At 43.1% G+C, this 16475-nt stretch overlaps 1 protein-coding gene across 1 annotated transcript; it reads left to right on the top strand.

Annotated features, from left to right (window-relative positions):
* Window positions 1-8: 8 nt before the first annotated feature.
* Window positions 9-16213, top strand: galt (galactose-1-phosphate uridylyltransferase). The gene is made up of 11 exons (XM_064309133.1): window positions 9-212; window positions 2438-2607; window positions 3778-3853; window positions 4750-4798; window positions 5404-5533; window positions 7244-7300; window positions 7756-7878; window positions 9125-9257; window positions 9988-10071; window positions 12968-13122; window positions 15526-16213. Exons 1-11 carry the CDS (start codon window positions 164-166, stop codon window positions 15637-15639), a joined length of 1140 nt encoding a protein of 379 aa, XP_064165203.1. The 5' UTR covers window positions 9-163; the 3' UTR covers window positions 15640-16213.
* Window positions 16214-16475: the final 262 nt, after the last annotated feature.

Below are 16475 nucleotides of genomic sequence, written 5' to 3' on the forward strand. Positions count from 1 at the left end.
CAGGTCAAGCAGATTTCAGGAAGTATACGCGAGGTCTGTGCAGATTCTCCAATATTCTCCAAGCTGGACCGGTGATTGGTTGTACACAGATTCGGATCTCCATTAACCCTCAACGCAAGTGACGTGAACGTGACACAGTAGTCAGGAATTGCTTAGCGTGTAGATGGCAACTGCATCGGATATTCAAAACCAAAACATTTTTGATCCAGGAGGTTTGTTTGGTCACTGTCATGTGTTCTATCTCTGTTTAGTTAAGCCAGCAAACTAGAGAACCGTGTTTATAGCTTGCTTCTGCTCTTAAGATTTTCTAACGTTAACGTAACGTTGGTCCAGTAGAGCATGCAATAAAAATAGTAGATACATTAACTCGAGATCAAGTATAGCGATCAGACCAACTACTAAATGCAATTCTCAATCTGTTAGCCATGTAATCGTGTTTAGGTCGTGTTTGCAGTTAAGTAACTGTTGCACCACATACAACCTTTGGCATGGGTTGTCAGTTTGCAGGCTTGTATAAATTGGAAATGTTTGCTCTGACGAATTATGTTCATTCACATGATTACAGCTATTCAATGAAAGTAGTGAATTCAGTAGTAGTATCGTTTTGAAACGTGAATTTGCTGCTTTTCTAAAAGGGAAATTGACTACTCTGTCAGTGTTGATAATACTAGTGATGTCTGGTTCGTAGAGATCACAAATATCATTCAAACAACCTCCCTGAGTTCGTGTAATTCTCGTGACTAAACACACCACAAGGAAGGGGAGGAGATTAGATGAGGAAACGAGAATCCTAATTCACTGGAGTAAAAGTCCACTGCCCTCCATGACGTTTTGGGAGTACAACATATTTTTCTTGATTTGGCTCCGTACTCCACACTTTTAGATTTGGAATCAAAACATATATGTGTTGTTAAATAGAAGATTCTCACCTTTTAGTAAATGTTTTTTAATGTACATTTTAGAAATAGAAATTACAGCTTCTTCCACATCCCCCTTTCAGGGAACCATAATGTTTGGGACAAATGGCTTCACTGGAGATTCTGATTAGTCAGGTGTTCAGTTACTTCCTTAGTTCTGGAAGTTCTGGAAAAAAGGTCTTTTGGAAAGATGAGGCCGAGGTTCACTTGTATTAGAGTGATGGCAAGAGCAAAGTGTGTAGGCCAAAAGGAAATTATCAAGATCCAAAGCACCCCTCATCCGTGAAACGTGGTGGTGGGGGTGTTATGGCTTGGGCGTGTATGGCCGCCACTGATGTTGTTGTCCCAAACATTATGAAGCACACTCTATCTTTAAAGGCTACATGTGCTGTAACTCAATTTTTCTGTGATGAACTCATACTGATTTTAATGTATACTGGTTGGGATGGTATAAAATATGGGCATATGTCTTGGGGGTTGACAGGTAGGCTTACACTTAAATTATATGTAGTTTAATTACAAATGACACGTGTGATCATTTCATTACATAAACATTATGTTAAGGGTTTTAAAAAGAGTCAGTATAAAAAGTTACCATCTAAATATTACTAAAGTTACTATCTATGTTCATATAGGATCAGTGCTGTATTTGCACATAGTAAGGCTATTAGAAACAGCAGACAAAATAGCCTCATTGAGTAATAAAGGCATTAGTATTATTATCACTACATATTACAAAAGGAAAATACACATTTCAGTTACAGTTATAAGAGTAACCCAGTTGAAGGTTGCTGAATACATAAACACATTTTGTATGCAATAATTTGTCCTCTTTTTACACCAAACGTGGCTGAAACTTTTATCCCAGTCACTGCTCCTATTTTTCTACACATACTAGTGTTATTTGGGACAGATTGGACCTGGATTTTTTGTATATTGTATTAATGGTGATCATGTGCAATGAATGATTTGTCCTTCGAACCTGGGAACTGTTAAATTTTTCAAACTTGTAGCATATGAATTGTGTTTTCATATTTGTTTAACTCAGTATTAGATAAACAGTTTGCTTTAGGACTGGAGTTGTAAGATTTTTTTATGTGAAGAGTTACACATGGATTGCTACGGTTTAAATTACAATGACTAAAAAAGGAATATAATATACAATTAATAATTTAATAGAAATAATCAATATTGTTGCCAATACCTTCGCTGTTGAGATGTGCCTCAACGTTTCCTGATTATGAATAAATGCGATAATGTTACTTTTTCAAACTGAGGACTCATCAATACATTTAGACCAATTGAAAAATGGAAATCAAATCCATTGATTTCAAAACTTGCAAAAAAAAAACATTTGTTTATTAATCATGTTATCAGGATTATTTTGTTTCATACTCACACTAGCTCACAATATTGCGATATGCGTTGTATATCCCAAAACTTCAGGAAAAATGATGATGTAATAATTATTTTTTATGGCCTTATCGCTCACCGCTAATGAGTTTGTGTCCTTCATTCAGAGCACCAGCATTTGCGCTACAACCCGCTGCGCGGCTCCTGGGTCCTCGTGTCCGCCCATCGCATGAAGAGGCCCTGGAAAGGGCAAGTGGAGAAACAATCCGAGGACGATGTGCCGCGACACGACCCCACCAATCCGCTCTGCCCCGGTAACCGGAGGGCCAACGGGGAGGTGAGGCTTCCGCTTTTGCATGCGTCGTTTCATTCTTTAATTTTGTACGAGAAATAAGACGAGTCCTAGTTAATCATCGGGAACTCAAGAAAACACGCTTAATGGGGGAAAAAGTACCCAGTTATTTTTATATGCCTCATGTGATGTATGAGGGCAGAGAAGATTAGTATTCTCCTCGAGAGAACTGTGATTGCTGCCAATTAGCAATGTGATTCAGGCACATTAAAATCAAGTGAATTTTACTGACGGATATCAAAGCAACTGAGAAATCTAGCCGACCGTGAAAAATCGTCTTAATCGGATGGCTCGGTTGTAGGGTCAGAATGCAGGTGGGAATGAATAATGCAGAATATTGAAATCAGCGATTCATTAAAGATGCAGTTCAGCTGTCGCCTACTTCTTGTTAAATTACCCAGATATGTCTCTCTAGACCCTCAGCTTGAGTAGTACTCTGAGGTTGACACTGGGTTTCAAACATTTACTCAGCTGACAAAGTAAAAAAAAACTTTCCTTCTCAGACTGAATTATGGCTGCACTTGCCCAATTTTACACATTTTTTCCGTAGTGAATAAAATTATGTGAGTTGCTAATTTTGTGGCAGAATCTAGAGTTGAACAGTGATTAGATGTGCTTAATGAATTCTGCCCTATGTTCAGTGATGTGAATTTTTAAATAAAATTGGTATTCTGAAGAATTGCAATAGTATGACTATAAACAGACAAACTCAGTTATTTCTTTATGGACTGCAATACTAAGAACGGACATTAAGTAGGAATATAATATCTAAAAAATATATTTTTGTGCTTAACTTAGACTAATTCTTCATGTTGTTTGCCACTGTAGAGTTTGTCCTCACCTAAAAAAATTGTACCTGAAAATTTCAACAGAAATGATGCGCACAAATAATTTTCTGAAAACAAGACTCTTTCTTAAATGGTATATCCTGCTGGCACTAGTAAAAAAATGAAGCATTGCCAAATAAAATGACTCACTAATCCTATAACTTGATATAGCTCTGTTAAGTCAAGTACGTTTGGCATGTTTAATTGTTTCTGACATTGGGCCTTTCTGTTTTCATGTCACACCCTCTCAACCCCTCCATCTGCATGTTCATCTCTTGGGTATCACGTTCATCTCCTGTTTTTCACGTTCATATCTGTTTTGTCACAGGTGAACCCTGACTATGACAGCACCTTCCTGTTTGATAATGACTTCCCCGCTCTCCAGCCAGATGCCCCAGATCCTGGTGAGTCTTGGGTCAGAAGCCATCTTCCCTGAGGGAAAAAGCTGAAAATGTTAAAAGAATGGGAGTGTTACAGAAATTCTTCTTATTTTATGTAAATATGAATGAGTCAGGACCTCTGTTTGACACGCTGCTATTGTTTGATGCAGCATTTGCCTCCCTCACAGAAAAAAAAAACACTGAAAGTTTCTGCTCAAACTTTTGCCAAACTTTTAGATTAGTGCAAAACTTTGGTGCTAGCGTATCAGGCAGCTAAATGGCAGCTCCATTATATCTTCAAAATATCGTTGGGACATAGGCTGTGTCTAAATCAGCCTCCTAACAACTGTGTCCTCAAAGTATGCGCTGTCTACTGCATACTGCGTACTAAACATGTTCTTTCTTTCTTTCTTTCTTTCTTTCTTTCTTTGTATTTTCTTTTGGATAATGTTAAAGGTAAAGCTGTGTAAAGTTAGGTTGTCTGTCTTGTGGTGCTTTATTTTGTTGCAAGGTAAATTCTTGCTTGTTTGGCTAACGTGACGCTTAATGATTATGAATGGGCCCCTGGGTGATACCACATTTCTGTGTTCCTGCGGCTAGCCGTGATGTTCTCTACTGCTGTACTGTACATCTCTCTGCATTAAGGGAGCGTCTGCCAAGGGATTGTACCGTAATATAATGTAACGTAATGGAATAAGGCACACGAGTGAAGATTAGCGTGTTCATGCTTGTTGCCTATGAATGTAATTGGGCATACAAGAAATGAGAATGATGTGCCAAGCTCCCCTAGGGCCCCTGTCGTCAGCGTGATAAACGAATCTCCTCTGATTTCCCTAATGATGGATTTGAAGGCCAAGTCTCGACATGTTTGCTCCAAGCTGTGTCGCTTCAGTTATCCAACGACATTCTCTGTTTTTAAGGTGTCCAGGATCACCCTCTTTTTCAGACAAAAGCTGCCAGAGGCGTTTGGTAAGTGCAAACCGTTTAAATTTTACGCCAGGCTTGTCGCCCAGAATGCAGACGGCGATTAGATTTCTCAGCAGAGCTGGGAAGTGATTTGGGAATGATTCTAAAGAGGCAATATTCTGGTTGCATTAGACTGTGCTTTTTTCATGCTTTACAAATAAGGAAGAAAGTGGACATGTGGGTTATACATTTAATCCCCGTTCGTCACCACAATCGCTTATTTTAGTCGTCCGGCTGAACAGGACTAAAATTATAAGTGCTATAGGCATTGGTAAACCTAGATATTTTCAGGGGTTCATCTGTGGTCAACCTGGCGTCACACTGTAGAAGGCATCAGATACCTTGGAAGTTCTGAAGAATATATTATGAAAATAGATTGCCCCTTTTAGAGGCTGTGTTTTGCAGCAGTGAACTCTTGGAAGTTGGGCCCATACTTTATCCTCAATAAGAAGGATACAGCAAATCCAAAACGTAGTAAGTTTTGGATTCTTTACAAGGGAGTTCCGATGTGTTTCTCCTCTCTGTTCTTATTCGGGTTTTACAATCAAACCTTCACCTGGTTCACTTACGGTTCTGACGTGTGTCACGTTCCCCCGATTGTGTTTCAGCAAGGTGATGTGTTTCCATCCCTGGTCTGACATCACCCTCCCCTTGATGGAGCTCTGCGATATCAGAAAAGTGATTGACAAGTGGGCGGAGCTCATCGAGGAGCTGGGTGCTGACTACCCGTGGGTGCAGGTAATCACAGAGAAAGCCACAGAAAGGCACATTTTTCTCATGAACAAATGAGAAGATACTTCACTTCTGAGTGCACAGCTTCTTCAGAAGTAACAGGTATCTTGTAACAGGTGGTACGGGTTTTTAACAGTGATCCAAAGATGCATTCTGTTGATTGTCCAGTAGATGTCTCTCTCTTTCCATTGCATTTGGATGAATAGGTACAACAAATGAAGCTTTCCCCGCCAAAGAAACACTTTTTAAGATGAGTTTATTTATACCTGTGATTTAATTGTTGAGCACGCCCTCAAGATAATGACAGATAATGAATAGTTTGGCTGGACAGCGAGATTTTGGAAGAAATTTTTCATGATATTGGCCTTTATCACACAAAGCTGAAACTGGAAGAACAAATTTGGATGGCGGGTATATCATCTGCCATGGGTTGGCAGAGAATACCTCATTCCTACACCGCAGCATTATTGCATAATTTATTAGACACAGTTTTGTTCACCACCAGTGGCACTCAACTTTAGTATTTCAACTCATCTCGTTGTGAAACACGTCCTAGTAACTGAACCCAACTTGATGTGCAGTTTAAATTAAACATTTGATTTGAACACATAAATTAAATAGCACATTTCTTCAAGTGTTTTAATACTTTAAATCTACCTCCACAGATTGATATTTAAGTACCATATAAATCTTGCATTGGTATCCATTGCCATGTATCTTAAAAAAGGATGGAAAAAGTGAGAACAGAAGTCAAAGTCGGTATCGGGAGTATTAGAGAATCTCAGCATTTTCTTGAGGTTCACTTGTCAGGTGCATGAAATTAAATGAGTTCACTTCCATTCTGAATGCATGTATGGATCTCTTAGAGGGACTCCTTTGATTGATCTATCAGTCTGGATTATGTTCTTCATCATTCTGGTGACCAGCCTCTTGCATTAGTCTGTCAAGTCAGGTCTTCAGTTTTCTTCCTCTTTCAGAATGGATTGTGTTTAATCAAAAAGTGTTTTTATGTAAGAAGACACTGAAAAACCTCAGTCTTCTCGTTCGACAAAAAAATACCATCTGGGCTTTCCAGAATCCTAATGATATCCTTAAACTTGATTATTACCAGAATTTTATTTGAGTACACAATATTTACTCTTGCATAGGATTTTTACTAGGATATTAGGAGACCATAATTTCAGAAAAATACTGTATTTTTAACGTTCTGTAACACAGTGCTTTACGTTGCCCTATATTATATTTAGGCATTCAGCAGATGCTCTTGTCTCGATGGATTTACACAGATTATTATTTTTAAAACGTGTAATAAGTTTATACAGCTGTATATTTTTCAGAAGCGATTCAGGTTGAGTAGCTTAGTCAAGGGTACAGTGGCGGCACCCCACTGCAGAAATGAACCTATGGCCTTTGAGAAACAAGCCAAGTTCTCTGAACATTGTGCTACACTGCAGTCCTATTAAAGTTGGGTGTAAGAGCTGAAAGCTAGCTACAAACAAACAAACAGTCCTGTTTATCTTGAAATTACTTTTTATGTAAGAAAAGAAATGTGTATTTCTGTTCATTTTGGCACTGAAATCTGCACACACTCGGATATGGGAGCCACACAGTTGCTTTCCAAAGGAAGACGTGCTCGCGCACGGGCAGCCCCGTAGGCACAGTTAATATGCCCTGTCCTGCTTTAGAAATGACGCTGGGTTCTCATCTGCCTTTTAGATATTTGAGAATAAAGGAGCCATGATGGGATGTTCGAACCCTCACCCGCACTGTCAGGTACGGCACTAGCCCCCCCCTCCCCACACACACCCCCGGCCCTGCTCTTTCTGGAAAGCTCTGGCTGCATTTTACATCGTAATCGGTTTGTAAAACGAATGCCGTGCAGCTTGTTGGAGGTGGGCTGTAGAATTAATGCAGTTTTGAACCAGCCTGGGACTACCTGGACTGCACCTCTGTCTGAGATCAACAAAATTCTATACTTTCATAAGTAATAATCCACAAGAAATTGTTTTTTCCTATTTAGTCGATAATGATGCTTTGTAAAATCAGTGTTAAATCAACACTGATACAGTAGATTTATTTTACTCACATTTGTGACAAGCCATAATATTTTGCTTCCATTGTACGGTGGTCCTTTCCTGGCCTAAAAACCCAGAGAAATATCTGAATCTACTGGCTACAGTGCAAACGCAGTAATGCGCTTCTCGGATCCTGTTCTGCTGCTCTCGCAGGTTTGGGCCAGCAGCTTCCTCCCAAACGAGCCGAGCCTCGCGGACCGCTTCCAGAGGGAGCACCTCAGGGAGCACGGGGAGGTCATGCTGGTGCAGTACGCCAAGATGGAGGCCGAGAGACGGGTACGGTGACAGACTGCGCTCCTCTGTGTGACTTCAAATTTATCCGTGTGATTCAACCTGCTGAATGTGAGTGAATTTATATTCCGTATTGATTCATTCGAGCTCATGGCCTTCTTTTGAGTTAGGTGTCTGAGTTTCCTAGGTTTGTCCTCATTACTAATGTAGCAGATCATATATGCACTGTGTAGGTGGTGCTCATCTCATTCGTACCTGCACGGGCTTTTTTCAAAATGGAATCTATGCGGCCTGATTTAAGTAGTCCGGCAGACCATTTCCTCAGAAAATGACCATGATTTTTGATTTATTGAGTTTAATATAGTTTATAAAGTACAGCACAAGTGTCTCACTCACCCATGGACAGACACTTGCGTTGAACTTAAAAGACTAGTCTTTAATACAGAGTTACCGCAAAACCAAGGAAACGCATTGACACGGGACTTGCGACAGACCAGACGTCTAACCCATTTACAGAAAGCTGAGAGGAAGTGCTGATGGAAGCAGGTGTTTATGGGGGCATAAATTGCACTCCGCACTATCAGATTTATCTTTTTATTAGCACCTTGATCAGATTACCGAATGGACTGGCACTGTCCAGTGAAGACCGTAGGAGCTGGTGTCATAGAACGGTGTGTGCTCTACCGTACCCGATCTCGTGGCACAACGGGGGGCGGGGGGGTCTGGGCCGCGTCACATGATCCCCCTCCGTCTCTTCTGAGCCCGGGGTGACTAGCGCCTGTCAGCTAAATGCGTTTCTTCATCCGTCATTCGCCAGGTTAGCGGCCATTACCCAGCTCCTCTGCGCAGTGTCGTCCTTGGAATTCTATTAGGGCTCCGGTCTTGTCTCGTTTGAGTACGTCTGGTTGGCAGTTAATGCACGGTGGGGTTAAATGCTCAAAATCCCCTGACCTTCTTAAACACAAATTTCTTCTTTACATTGGAAAACCACTGCAGAGCACTTGAAACTGCTGCATTCTGAATGCATGGCTAAACCATTTTAAACAAGCAAGTCCTAATACTGGGCTTAATACTGGAGTGACATTTAAGACGTTACACCCAAATCTTCGCTATCTTTCTTTTCTACGGCTGAATTTAGAAACTTATTCTGGGGGGCGTTGTTGCAGACAGGAGGCGGGTTTTTATTTTTTATTTGACTGACGTCCGTCGCAGCGAAACAGCTGGGTCTTAGCTCAGGAACGAGTCGTTCTTCCGTGTGAAGCCTCGGGACGTTTCGGTTGTCTTCCCCCAGGAGCGCGTGGTGGTGGAGAACGACGACTGGATAGTCGTGGTCCCGTACTGGGCCACCTGGCCTTTCCAGACCCTGCTGCTTCCCCGAAGGCACGTGCTTCGCCTGTCGGACCTCACCGCGAGCGAAAGAGAGGGTAAGGCCGCGTTTGAAGCCGGGCAGGCCGGCGAAGATCCACCGTCCGCCAGAGTCCCTCTCTACGAACAGCTAAACCCTCAAAACACTTGCCCTGCTGATGCTTATGCACGTTGATTATAGAGCGTCCTGATAACGGAATGCAGCCTGGAACCAGCTGTTATAACATTGTTTTTGCAGGGCTGTTTGAAGTTATTTCCCCCTCTCTGACCTTTTAATGTCGGGTGTCCTGCGTCGATTCCTGTCATTGAGTCACCCCATCAATCCCCAGGCCCCCGTCCCACACTCTCACAGAAATTGCCCCCTCCAAAAAAAAAAAAAAACACGGATGAAAAGACCAACCTCGGCACCTATGATTGTCTGCTCCCCCGAAATGTAATCTTTGCAATTCCAGACTGCTTTTGTATCTGTGCCAGTCTTTCCCTTCATCCAACGTGACCCACAGAAATCTCTGTGAATTTGGATTGCTGTACTGTTGGTGAGGAAATCACAAACAGAACAGCACGTGTCTGTCTGTTTAATGATTAAATGATGAATTCATTCAATTTGTCAGTTCTCTAGGTTCAGTACTATATAGCAAGATAAAATATTTATTCTCTTTTATTGGGGTAAAACAGGCAGTGGAGTTTCTTGAATGATAATGTATCTTTGAAAGACAGACAGGCTGCATGCAGTAGTTCAACATTCAATTCAGTTGTGCATGGTTTGGATGCTTTTTCTGTCTTTTGTAGGACTGGCATCCATAATGAAAAGGCTCCTGACCAAATATGACAACCTCTTTGAGATATCCTTTTCCTACTCCATGGGCTGGCATGGTAAGAGAAGCGCGGGTTTTGGGCTGAGGGGTTTGCTGGGGGGACTGTTTGCTCGGGCCACACTGTGTAAAAAAAAGAGTTATGTTACCAGCCTGAATGGACAGAATTGCATGTAAGGCAATGCCAAAGTGATACTTGGGTGAATAAAGTCTTCATGGACGCTGTTCAAAAATCACATTTTGGTCAATGGCTTTGTGACATTGAAGCATGCAGAAGTTTTTAAAAGCTTTTAAAGGCAGTAAGAGTTTCTGCATGTTGCCAATTTGTCAAAACGCTATTTAAAATGTCCCAGTTTCCACAGTTTGGCCATAGAGAGCCATCTGATTCAGGAATACAGGTTTTGGCCACATGGACACTCGTAATGTCGACAGAACATAACCAAATTTTCAACATGGTTGTAGGCACTTGGTTTTTTCTATTTAGTATCTACTGTGCATTCCAATTTTCCCTCACACTTTAACTGAATTTGAGTGCATTAGCATAGCTAGCATATTGAGTGTGGATATTTAAATGATGAATCTGTTCTGCTTCATCAAGATGCAGTATCCTTCATCTTACTAGTGGCACAGGCTTCTTTGAAGTTTGAGAAGTCTGAGGCGGATAGAGAGGCAATGCCCTCTTTATAATAGGTGTCATTTACAGTCTCCCTCTTAGGAATAAATGTTCATATGCAGTGTTACACTAGGCTGTTATGAGATATTTCCACATTTTGTCTTATTTCCCTGGCTTACCATGCGGTTTGTGTTGGCACCTGTCTGTTGCCATGAAAAACAGTTTTAGCATATTGTATTTTTGCACATAACTTGCTGTCTAGATATTTGAAACGCTTAATCTCAGCATATTTGGTCATTAATATTCTCAATTCATTTGAATTAACATTTTGTTTCATCTCTAACATTTCATGATCTGTGGACATCCTTGGCCTGAAAATTGAAAGGATTAAGACAACATATTTGCAAAGAAATTCACCTTGGGATTCCCGGGAGTGCTAGAAATGGAGATTTCATTAATGTAATTATTAGTCCATCCCTAACTGATATATTATATGACAGTATAGTCATTTGAATGGCTGAGCTCATGTGATAAGAAAATCACCATTGGCAGCGTTTGCAAAATGTGCCGGGTGGTTTTGTAGGAAGCGGCAAACAGGAACACAGTTCCAAACAGCGCGGCCAGCTCATGCTCTTACACAAGCTTACGCGTCAAATGCATTTTCAAAGTTTGTACAGAATTGCCCCGTGTGCCCACTTCAATGGAGATGAACAGGCTCGTTAGTTTGAGCGTGAATGTTGCTGAGGTCAAACATTTGCACGGACGCATTTCTGAGGGTCTGGGTTAGCAGGGCCTCTCTGTGTTTGTGCAGTCTCCCTAAGTGGACAGGACCTGGCTGCTGTGGAACAATTACAAAGGGTTTTTTTGTCGAACCTGATGGATTTTTTTTCTCTGCTGGTACTTCCTGTATGGCACTCCTGCTGATTGAGCCCCCCGTTTCTGCTTCATTTCTCATGTGAGGAATGTTGATTTGTAGCATCGATGTTTGCGTCCGGCTGCTTCGAGTGTCCTTTTAGTTGATGCTTTCGTTCTCCGTCTTTGGCAAATACGCGGACACGTGTAGCTTTTCAATTATATGCGATGCTGGTAATGGGCCTTCGGAAACACGCTCTGCAAATCCATCAAAACTCATTTCCAGAGAAAATTGATTTCGATGTTCGGGAGCATACGCGTCTCTTGCTCGATTTTTTTTTTAATGTGTTGCTGCTGCATTTTTATGTTGAAACACAGGAGACAGTCAGTAGCATTGGCAATGAGATAAAGAAAAAACTGGTAAATGGAGATTTATCTGGAGCTATAAACAAATTGGGAATAATACAAATTATATTTCCCTGCAGTCTTCAGAGGAAATGCAAATTAACCGAACCATTGGCGGAATATGGACCTGCACTGCCAGACGCAGCAAACAACCGCGGCTCGACCGCAACCGTGAGGCCTACCGAAACGTGAACGTTACTGCAGCCCACAGTCTGTGAAACAGATCCATGAACTTTATCCTTGCAAACTACGTTTAGGCTTGCGCTGCACTTTAGTTCACTTACACGTCATAGATACGATTCAAATCCAGACAAGGCTATGGTGACAATAGCGAATGTGCGATGTTCCCTTCTCCGCTGTGGTTTCTGATGTAGCCTTGCAGGGAAACCGGGTCCATTTGGATTCGGTATGTGACTGACCGGTGATTACCGTGACTGGTATCAGTGGCCAGGTGTCCAGTGAGGTGAACCGCGACAGATCGTAGCGTCCCCGTGTAGGTCGGTAGGGTAATACCATGCTTAGGGAATTGGGCTTGTAATCTAATGGTCACAGGTTAGGTTCCCTGCCTAGGACACTGCTGTTGTGCCTTTGGGTATGGGAGCTAATCTGCATTTCTTCAGTCAAGCTGTATAAATGCATACTTTGTAAAAAAAATTTTAAAAACAAGTGTAGGTCACTTTGGATTACAGCATCTGCTAAATGCCTGTAAGGTAGGTAATGTAGCCTTCCCAGTGACAGAAGTTCAGAATTTCTCATGTTCATGAGCAGTAACTTTGGTCGGTGTGCACCTTTCCTGGCACTGAGGAAAGCATTCAGATACATTCAAATCCTCTCTGAACCAGTAACCTGCAGACTGTGACTGGGCATCCTGAGGCTAATGGGTAAGCTGAGTCATACTGCTGACCGGTGTGGGCCAATCAGCAGGGTGTATATTGGAAGGTCTCAGTAGACTGAAAAGAGGGAGTGGCTTGTGGCAGTGTGCTTTAAAGTAAACTAGCGCTAGCATGCTAGGAGAAAAAGGATACAGCAAGGATGAATATGGCATGGATGTGGGCATGCTCAGCAGTCTGTGCTGTTCTTTCTACAGGGGCGCCCACTGGAGCCTTCCTGAAGGAGGACATGGGGCACTGGCAGCTCCACGCGCACTACTACCCCCCGCTGCTGCGCTCGGCCACCGTGCGCAAGTTCATGGTGGGGTACGAGATGCTGGCGCTGGAGCAGAGGGACCTCACGCCAGAGCAGGTAAATTCGGACTCTGACAGGAAGCGAGACGCGTATTCAGAGATTTTAAACACTGCTGTCTTCCTGTTTTACCTCTCTGTGTCGAAATTCAAAAGAAGCGAACGTCGAGTGAGCGTCTTCTGCGCATGACCGTCATCGAGAAGTTCAATTTCAGATGAAAATTGGCTACTCGCGACAAAACATACCATCATACAAACAAAGGAATGCCCTCGATGCAGTGAACACAATTGTTCAGTTCGATAGCGGTTGATTAAATGGGTGGTTTTCTATGCCAGAACGGTTTCTATGGTGCGTCTTAAAAATACAGTGCATAAAACTGCCTACTCTGACCTTGGAGTATATGCATCCTTCAGTTTCCCCAGCACTATATACAAACTGTTATGGTCAGTGTCAGAAAAGTATACTGTGAGACAGAATAAAACATTCTTCGTTCAGGAAGCAGCTAAGGAATATATTCTGTGCTTTTAAAGCTTATATTGCAGTGCCAACTCTCGTGTGAAATGATAGGCGACATGCTGGCGAAATTCAGTTTTTCTGATGCGGAAAGTGAGCGAAAAAGCATAAAAATATTGAGCGCATATCGGCGTCTCATCCTTTAAATATGCAAATATTATCCCAGCATCACGGTCCCAGGGTCATGTGTAAAAATGCTGGACAGATCTGAAAGCCTGTAATTATGGCATGCATTAAGAACCAGGTACATTTTTTTTGTTCTTGGTGCGGTTTCTTTCACGCTGACGATTTTAACGCGTGCCAGGGTTCCTTAACATTTCCATGCGACGAGAGACCCCCTCTTCTGATCCCCCAAACCAGTGAACGAGCAGGTGACCCCCGCTATGCGGTCGCGTTTACGAGTTACATTTACGGTCGAGGCAAGCGGTCGAGACGAACGCGGGGAATCCCCGGGATGTTGTAAGAGATTTCCTTACTGCTGCGTTTGATTTGGATCCCCTGCCGAACGGAGTTTGAAGAGACTGAAGAACTCGAGTGACTCTGCCCCTGTTAACGCTCTGCTTCCGGACGGGGCACGTTGCGGACGAACGGTTCGCGCCAGATGGTTTTCGGGGAGGCGGATTTACGCTGCACGCGCTCTGTCGCACGCTCGCGGGTCGGAATTTCACGGGCATCTGTTAGGTCGTCAGAGGGGCGGCGTGATATGATGTTCAGCGCCGCGCTATTAAAATCACCACTAGATACGGGTGGCTGCGGCAGTCTAATAAAAACCAAAGTTAAGAGAGCCAGGCCAGTCGTACGAGAGCACTTACATATTTCATATAGCTCGCACTTATTAAGCGATTGTCATTATTTAATTAAATAGGGAAACGTCCTTTGATAGATTTCATCAACTTAAGCGCGGCTGTCCTCTGTAGTTAAGCCCTTAAGTTCTTGCTGCTGCTTAACAGCATGCTAATTTCACATTCTGCGTTTTTTTTCCCCCGTTTTGTTTTGCTTTCGATGTTGTTTTTCCAGCAGGCATTTCACCCTCTTGACCCTTTTGATTCCAGCTCATTTTCATTCTCGCTGCGTGAGCGCAGGGTAGCCATTTCGTGTAGCATTTCTGTGTCACTGCGTTGTCTTTCAGGTGTAATTTAACTTGTGCTTGTTTCCCCTCCTATTAAAGTAAGGTTGAGGGGAATCCGAGCCACAGTTCATTTGCCATTACCTGCCTGCTTTTTAAAGTGTAAAATCTGAAAACTTTTTTTCCACCAGAGGACTCAAAACTGAGGGTTACCCTAAATGGACTTGAGTTTGGAAAATCTCTATCAAAGCATTCAGGGGTCAAAGCACCCGCGATCCAGATCCCATCAAATCCCCCACAGAGTGCCAGATTTAATCAGTTTTCAATAAATTATTTTACAGGATTTTACAGCCATCTTCCCGAAGATAGGACAGAAGTTAGGAAGGAAATAGGTACATGCTCAAAGTACAGCGACTCCAAAGTTTCATTAATTTAAGCTAATGCAAAAATAACTTGTGCGAGAGAGTTTTGCAATTTACACCAAGCGCTGTAGGCAATGTGGTTCACACTACGCTTGAACACGACAATAATGAACCGGTGGCCTCATTTTTTTTTTTTTCTCGGGATATTCGCATTACCTGAAGTGAACTTTCCCTCCGTTTGTGCGGCCAGGAAACTCGGCTGTTTGACTGCCTGTCGGTTCCGCCGGGCCGCGTAGATTGCACACGCGCGCTCCTTCGACCCGCACCCGGAGGTTCTCGACGCGTAAGCCCCGCTCCGAATCCCCAATTTTTTTTTTTAGCGTTTGATTAATCCGCCCCGCTGCGCGTGACGCGTTTCGAGCGATTTCACGGCGGGGGCGGCCGCCCTCTCGTCCGCGTAATGGCGGCTGGGAGCCGCGTTCCGTCGCGTTTACACAAAGACCTCGCTCTGCTGCTTCACAGGCGGCGGGGAGATTAAGGAGCCTGCCGGAGGACCACTACAAGGCCGGGGAGAGAAGAGGAGGAGGAGGAGGAGGAGGAGGAGGAGGAGGGACGGCCGGAGGAAAGGGGGAGTGAGCCGGGATTACCCGATGGACGGCGGAGATAAGACGCGAGCTTCCCTCAGGGGGTCGCTCCGGCAAGATAACAGCCGACCAACACGATTATCCCACGGACGGTAAAGATAAAGACTTAACGAAGAACGTCGTGCGTTCTCCCATTCGCCTGTCGATTTGTTGTGAGCGATGGGCTTTACACGGACATACATCTGAAAGGCAAAGTTCTTCTGTGGTACCGGGGTACCTTCCTGGGTGAGGCCCATTTGACATCCATGTAAATGAAGTGTGTAATTACTAAGTTTCCCCCCGGGGAGACATATCCAGGGCATTTTCACTGCCGCTGGGGGGAGAAGATGTTGCAAGTGGGGTCGAGAGGGAAAATAAATTTCTGAAATGTGTCACGGGTCACTGCGCGAGACTCATTTTGGAAGGACAAAATGCTGTGAGCTGGCATGCCTCGATCATCAGCAAAAGAAACAAAATGGCCGAACCTTCGAATTTATGCGGTATTTTCGCACAGGCAAAATCAAAATGACAATGCTGTTGCACCCCATTTAAATATTAGTACAATAAAATCGACAATGCTAAACAAAGGAACTGTTTCTCTCTCTGTAGCCTAATGACTGCCTGGGCAGTTACATGCTTGGCGTCCCTCTCCTTACGCTTTCCATTGGAACCAGTCTTTGCTTACCGACACTATGTGTTGGAAATTTAAAATTTGTCATTTATACTTGGCTGTCAAGCTACACTGTCTCGACACTTGAATAATCACATTTCTGCTCCTCACCATAGGGACGCTGTTTAACGCTAACAGATCGGCCTAGTACTTTCATTCAGTTGTTTATCTGTCATGTG

The sequence above is a fragment of the Anguilla rostrata genome, chromosome 14 (assembly GCF_018555375.3).
Source record: "Anguilla rostrata isolate EN2019 chromosome 14, ASM1855537v3, whole genome shotgun sequence".
In the NCBI taxonomy this organism is placed as follows: domain Eukaryota; kingdom Metazoa; phylum Chordata; class Actinopteri; order Anguilliformes; family Anguillidae; genus Anguilla; species Anguilla rostrata.

Coding starts and splice junctions, on each gene's coding strand:
- galt (XM_064309133.1), top strand. CDS start 164: ATGGCAACTGCATCGGATATTCAAAACCAAAACATTTTTGATCCAGGA. Junction 4,799..5,403: donor AAAGCTGCCAGAGGCGTTTG/GTAAGTGCAAAC, acceptor ATTGTGTTTCAG/CAAGGTGATGTGTTTCCATC. Junction 13,123..15,525: donor GGGACCTCACGCCAGAGCAG/GTAAATTCGGAC, acceptor GCTGCTTCACAG/GCGGCGGGGAGATTAAGGAG.